At 45.6% G+C, this 7,395-nt stretch overlaps 1 protein-coding gene across 1 annotated transcript in view; it reads left to right on the top strand.

The window, feature by feature from the left end:
* Positions 1-7,395, top strand: part of ASTL (astacin like metalloendopeptidase) — a 24,000-nt gene that overhangs the window by 7,899 nt on the left and 8,706 nt on the right. The window contains exons 7-8 of the mRNA XM_006166550.1: positions 6,319-6,400; positions 6,495-6,649. Coding sequence (XP_006166612.1) covers positions 6,319-6,400; positions 6,495-6,649 — 237 coding nt within the window. The remainder of the gene's footprint in view (positions 1-6,318; positions 6,401-6,494; positions 6,650-7,395) is intronic.

Raw genomic sequence — 7,395 nt, 5'->3', positions numbered from 1 at the left:
GAATGAATGAACTGGGGAACAACGGTAATAAACTCCAGGGCTGTTATCCCAATAGGAAAGTGGGTTCCACAGCAGCTACCCTAATGCAGAAGCAATGCGGTTCCTCTTAAGAACGGAGAAGGCTGGGGCCGGCAGATGGCGTAATGGTGACGTCGCTGGACTCCCAAGTAGCTGACCGTGGTTTGAGTCCTGGCTGCTTAAAACTCACACCTCCGGGCGTGTGTGTGTGGATGCCCAAAATCCTGAGAGGAGAATAAAGGAGAAGGGATTGTGGTGTGGCCATCCCCCTGGGAGGTGACTTTCAGCTTTCTGTCTGTTTCTTTGGTGAGCATGAGTGTCCTATAGTGAAAATCTCTTTTAAAAAATGGAGAAAAATGACTCTCCTTGTATTTAGTTTATTCCTGCTTTGTTCTGTGCATATATAGTCAGGAATGGTGGTGAGGCCGGGAGATGGGACCTCGAAGGAGTAGGGCACTCGCTCTATACCTGCTCATTGCTGGCTTTTGACCCAGATGAACATATTGCCTATAGATGTTTAGGGGCCGGTTTAGGGGGCCAGATCCCATGTGGCCAACTGAACAGTCAAGTCCTGGCCCTGGTGGCTTGGCAGACGTGCCAGGTATGTATGTGTGCCTAAAATCCTGACAGGGGACAGGATGGAGAAATGGACGAAAAGGGATTGTAGTGTGGCCATGCCCTGTTGTGGGGTACTTTACCCTTCTCCCTCTTTGAAAAATGCATGCATACTCTGACCAAGAATAATAATAAAGTGAAGTAATAGTTTATTTTTGAGGGATTTTTGCTATAGGGTGCATGCACTCACCAGAGAGCCAGAGAGACAAAGTGATAAATCGCCCTCCCAGCGTGGATGGCCATGTCTCAATGCCTTCTCCATTCTCGTAGGATTTGGGGCACAAATGCCCCCAGCGTGAGTTTCAAGTCACTAGGTCTGGGACTCAAACCGTGATTAATTATGTGGGGGTCCATCACCTTAACCGCGATGCCACCTGTTGTCCCTAATAAGGGCTTAAAAGTAGGAAACGAGTGTTCTCGAGGAGCAAATATTCCAGGCAGCTGGCGGGATATAAAGGCATCGAAAGGTTGATGTGCTTCATGGAAGGGGCTGCTACGGCCCCAGGAAGGTGGAGGGTGCCCGGGGTTAGGGCGAGCAGGGCAGGGAGGTGTGCAGCAGATGGGGAGCAGGACAGGAAGCAGCACACTTGCCTGTGGCTTAGCCCCTTCAGCACACGCAGATCAGACAATTCTAGAAACCCCCACCCCAATTCCTTGCCTGCATGCTCTGGCCAACCCTCTTTACACCCCTCCAAGTGGCTGTGTGTGTGTGTGTGTGTGTGGTGTCTGCTATAGGGCACATGTGCTTGCCAGAGAGATAGACAGAAAGCGAGAAATCACCCCCCCCGGGGGTGGGGATGACCACACCACAATCCCTTTTCCTCCATTCTCCTCTCGGGATCTTGGGCAAGCATGCACACATGCCCGGCTTGAGCTTAAGCCACCGGGTCTGGGACTTGAACCACGGTCGACTACATGAGAGTCCAGCGACACAGCCATTACGCCAACTGCTGGTCCCATGTGTGTATTTTTTTAAGAAAGATTCTTTTTAAAAAATTAAGTATTCATTTTCTTCCATGAGTGAGAGACAGAGACAGATAGCATCCCTAACAGGGTATTGACACTGATCCACTCCTGGCTTCACCCAGCCCTGGATCTGGGCTACACTGTACTTGCCCACTGTAGTCAGGAGGGTCTCCAGGTGCAAACTCACCTGAGCCTTCTCACGTGAGTCAGCCTCGCAGAAGTGTCACAGTTTTACCCCTGCACTACCATCTAGCCCCTAAATACACATATTTTATTAGGAAAAATAAAACTGTTTTGGTGTGTGTGTGGGGGAGCGGTAATCCCCTCAGGAACTCACTGAAAAACTTTTAGAATCTATTTTAAAAAATAGTGGGACACATGATAATGGGATGAATGTTTAAAAATCAGTAACTTTTTGCAGGACTGATACGGAGAAAAACTAATAAGACTTAACTGGAAAGTTGTTTTCTGTGTAACTGTATAAGACAGCATCTGCTGTAAGTTTTTCCTAGACTCATTTACAAGTTTAATTTCAGTCAAAATCTCAAAGGACATTTTTTAGAGACAGATTTTTGCTATAGGGCGCATGCTCTCACCAGAGAGAGAAATTACCCCTTGGGGGGATGACCTCATTGCAGTCCCTTCTCTTCCATTCTCCGTTTGGGATTTTGGGCACACACACACACGTGCTCCAGCATGAGTTTTTAAGCTGCTGGGTCCAGGAATTGAACCACGATCAACTACGTGGGAGTCCAGCAACGTAACCATTACACCATCTGCTGGTCCCAGATTTTTCTTTTTCAAAAACTGAGAAAGAGGGCGGTGCAATATCTAGAAAGAGTGATTTATAACTAATGTTAAATAGTGAAGAAACTTTTAAAAATATAATGAGCAGATGTTTGTCAATACAAAGAAAATTATTACTGTCTTAAGACATTGTAGTTCCAACAGGTAGACCAATGAAATAGAAGCAGACCTTGATACGTGTAAGAATCACTAATCATTAATCAGTGAAGGAAGAGTTTACTGTTAGAATAGTTAACCATCTGAAACAAAGGAAAGTTGAAATTCCCTCTAAATTTATGCCAAAATAAATTCTAGAAGAATTAAAGTTCAATAGGAATTAAAAAAGTTAAAATAGCATAAGAAACTAGGAGAAATGTTAGTAAATATGTATTTAGAGAAACATGGGAAGGAGTTTATAAGCATAGAAACAGTGAAAGAAATGACACAGGAAAAAGTGGGTCTTTTTTTTTTTTTAAAGTTTGTTTATTGCACAAGAGAGACAGGCACTTCCATCAGGGTGTTCACACCAGGATCTACCCCAAGCCTCAGCCATTTGTATCATGGGTACGGCATGACTAGAGAAATCACGGGATGCAAACCCAGGAATATCTGGATCCAGTTCCATTACCACTGTGCCACTGTCTGGTCCTGAAGGTGTATTATTATATTATTAAATTTTTTAGGTTTTTGCCATAGGGTACATGTGCCAACTGGAGAAGGACAGATAGAAGGAAAATAACACAACATCCCCTCAGGGAGGGTGGTCATGCTGCAGTTCCTTCTTCTCCATTCTCCTCTTAGGTTTTGGGCATGCATGCACACGTGCCTGTGTGATTTTCAAGTTCCTGGACCTGGGGCTTGAACTGCTGTTGGACATGTGGGAATCCAGCACCTTAACCACAACATCACCTGCTGGCTCCAGGTATATTACTCATAACATGTAAGAGTTGAAAACTGGGCCAGACCCGTGGAACAGTGGTTAAGGGAGCTGAATCCCACATGGTCATCCACAGTTCAAATCCTTACTTCAGCAGCTTGAAAAACGTGTGCATGTTCCTAAAATCTGAACAGGATGGAGAAATGAAGGAGAAGGGATTGCATTATGGCCATGACTCATTGAGGGATGCCTTCTCCCACTGTTATGTTTCTGTCTCTGGGAAGCACGTGTGCTCTCTGGCAATAAAAAAAAAATTTTTTTTTTGAAGTTGAAAACTTCTACAGTAAAAGGGACTGCAAATATTATTAAGAGACAAATTAAAAAATTATTTCCATCAGAATATATGTCCACATGCATGCATGCACATGCACACACATACACACTTGCACTCTGTGGGAGAGCAGGGAAGAAACTTAACACTAGCCACTGCTTAGTGACTAACCATTTTGGTATAACTATTGAGTCATTGGAAAAGTCATGACATATTTTTCTATGCAAAAATGTGTCATGACTTTCCTAGTGACTCAATATTTCTCAGAAAAATGCATGTGTTGTATATGCACACATGTCTGTAACTTCCTGAACAATTTTAGGAGACTTCTATATTTATTAGAGTTTTACCGACCACAGAAGAAATGCTTAGTAAATATGAATAAACTTCAGCCCTCCCTATTAATCAAAGGAATCAAACATTTTTTTAAAATGATAATATCAGATATTGGCAAAAATATTGCTAATGGGATATAAATTAGCAAAATGTCCCGAAAAACTATTTGACATTTAAGTTGTCAGAAGTAAAGTTTTTTCCCTAGGAATTATTTAAGAAAACATCAGAATATCAGACAGATATATGTAGCAATGATTATTATGTACTCAAATATTTATTATTATTTATGGTGGCAAAAAATTGGAAGCAGTCTAAATACTCAACCTTAGTATAATGGTTACTCTAACTTATAGCCACATAAAAGGATGTCAAGGAGCCATATATATATAATGTTTTAAAAGATTAGTGATATGATAAAACAATTTCAAGTATTATTAAAAAATAAAAGGATACCCTGAGATCTCTTTTTAAAAATTACATCTAGGTGATGGGGTTACCAATGTTTTATTTATTTATGTATTTATTTTAGGGCATGTGCACTTGCTGGAGAGAGAGAGGCAGCAAGAGAGAAAGTAAGAAATCACACACACACACACACACACCCCCGGAGGTGGGGGATGGCCACACTGCAGTCCCTTCTCCATTCTCTTCTTGGGATCTTGGGTATGCACCAGGTCTGGGACTCGAATTGTGGTCCACCATCTGGGAGTCCAGCAACGTAACCGCTACGCCATCTGCTCACCCCACTAGTGGTTTTTAATTTCTTTATTAGTTTTTGTAAGGAATGAATGAACTGGGGAACAACGGTAATAAACTCCAGGGCTGTTATCCCAATAGGAAAGTGGGTTCCACAGCAGCTACCCTAATGCAGAAGCAATGCGGTTCCTCTTAAGAACGGAGAAGGCTGGGGCCGGCAGATGGCGTAATGGTGACGTCGCTGGACTCCCAAGTAGCTGACCGTGGTTTGAGTCCTGGCTGCTTAAAACTCACACCTCCGGGCGTGTGTGTGTGGATGCCCAAAATCCTGAGAGGAGAATAAAGGAGAAGGGATTGTGGTGTGGCCATCCCCCTGGGAGGTGACTTTCAGCTTTCTGTCTGTTTCTTTGGTGAGCATGAGTGTCCTATAGTGAAAATCTCTTTTAAAAAATGGAGAAAAATGACTCTCCTTGTATTTAGTTTATTCCTGCTTTGTTCTGTGCATATATAGTCAGGAATGGTGGTGAGGCCGGGAGATGGGACCTCGAAGGAGTAGGGCACTCGCTCTATACCTGCTCATAGCTGGCTTTTGACCCAGATGAACATATTGCCTATAGATGTTTAGGGGCCGGTTTAGGGGGCCAGATCCCATGTGGCCAACTGAACAGTCAAGTCCTGGCCCTGGTGGCTTGGCAGACGTGCCAGGTATGTATGTGTGCCTAAAATCCTGACAGGGGACAGGATGGAGAAATGGACGAAAAGGGATTGTAGTGTGGCCATGCCCTGTTGTGGGGTACTTTACCCTTCTCCCTCTTTGAAAAATGCATGCATACTCTGACCAAGAATAATAATAAAGTGAAGTAATAGTTTATTTTTGAGGGATTTTTGCTATAGGGTGCATGCACTCACCAGAGAGCCAGAGAGACAAAGTGATAAATCGCCCTCCCAGCGTGGATGGCCATGTCTCAATGCCTTCTCCATTCTCGTAGGATTTGGGGCACAAATGCCCCCAGCGTGAGTTTCAAGTCACTAGGTCTGGGACTCAAACCGTGATTAATTATGTGGGGGTCCATCACCTTAACCGCGATGCCACCTGTTGTCCCTAATAAGGGCTTAAAAGTAGGAAACGAGTGTTCTCGAGGAGCAAATATTCCAGGCAGCTGGCGGGATATAAAGGCATCGAAAGGTTGATGTGCTTCATGGAAGGGGCTGCTACGGCCCCAGGAAGGTGGAGGGTGCCCGGGGTTAGGGCGAGCAGGGCAGGGAGGTGTGCAGCAGATGGGGAGCAGGACAGGAAGCAGCACACTTGCCTGTGGCTTAGCCCCTTCAGCACACGCAGATCAGACAATTCTAGAAACCCCCACCCCAATTCCTTGCCTGCATGCTCTGGCCAACCCTCTTTACACCCCTCCAAGTGGCTGTGTGTGTGTGTGTGTGTGTGGTTTCTGCTATAGGGCACATGTGCTTGCCAGAGAGATAGACAGAAAGCGAGAAATCACCCCCCCCGGGGGTGGGGATGACCACACCACAATCCCTTTTCCTCCATTCTCCTCTCGGGATCTTGGGCAAGCATGCACACATGCCCGGCTTGAGCTTAAGCCACCGGGTCTGGGACTTGAACCACGGTCGACTACATGAGAGTCCAGCGACACAGCCATTACGCCAACTGCTGGTCCCATGTGTGTGTTTTAAGGCTTTGAGATCAACTTCATCAAGTCTCGGAGCAGCAACATGTTGTCACCCTATGACTACTCATCGGTGATGCACTATGGGAGGTGAGGACCCCTTTTCCTTTCCCTCCCTTCTCCTCCCTGCTGCCCTCTATTCCTGGCTGGGATCTGGACTCGGGACCCTTCCTGCTGGTTCTAGGCTTGCCTTCAGCCGGCGTGGGCTGCCCACAATCATACCGCTCTGGGCTCCGAGTGTCCACATTGGCCAGAGATGGAACCTGAGTGCCTCGGATATCACACGGATCCTCCGGCTCTACGACTGCAGTCCAAGTGGCCCTGGCTCCCGAGGGAGAGGTAAGTGACAGGGCAAGGGTGACTTGAGGAATCTGAAGGCGCCTGTGTGGAAGCGTGGTCAGAGAGAGAGAGTGAAGTACTTAGACCTGAGGTTGCAGAGATGAGCAAGGCCGCATCACCACAATCAATGTAGGAAAAGTCTTTGAAAACATTAATGCTCACTTATAACTTAAAAACTCTTGGCAGTTAGGAGTAGAATTCACTTAATTCTGTTAATAGAGCTACCAAAAAACCTAGAGCAAAAATATTAGATGGTTGCGAGAAAGTCATGATATATTTTCCTAAGTTTTTCTGTGCAAAAACACTCATGACTTTCCTGATGACCCAATAATTTTTAAAGGCAAAACGTCAAAATTGGGATCAAAGGGCCAGCAAGTGGCATGGTGGTCGAGGAGCTGGACTCCCACATGGCTGACCATGGTTCGAGTTCCAGATTTGGGGGCTTTCTTTCTCATTTTCTCTCCCTCTCTCTATTAAAAATAATGACAAAATTGGGGCCAGGGAACCAGCAGTTAGCGTAATGGCTATGTCGCTGGACTCCCACGTAGTCCACCGCGGTTCGCATCCCGGACCTGGTGGCTTAAAACTCACGCCAGGTGCGTGTGCGTGCGTGCCCAAGATCCCGAGAGGAGAATGGAGAAGGGATTGCAGCGTGACCATCCCCCGGGGTGGTGATTTCTCGCTTTCTGTCTCTATGTCTCTGTCTGTCTGGCGAGTGCACGCGCCCTATAGCAAAAAAAAAAAAA

The sequence above is a fragment of the Tupaia chinensis genome, unplaced genomic scaffold, assembly GCF_000334495.1.
Source record: "Tupaia chinensis unplaced genomic scaffold, TupChi_1.0 Scaffold144276_1, whole genome shotgun sequence".
NCBI lineage: Eukaryota > Metazoa > Chordata > Mammalia > Scandentia > Tupaiidae > Tupaia > Tupaia belangeri.
Note: the sequence above shows the minus strand (reverse complement) of the source record. Positions and strands in the feature narration are given on the sequence as shown.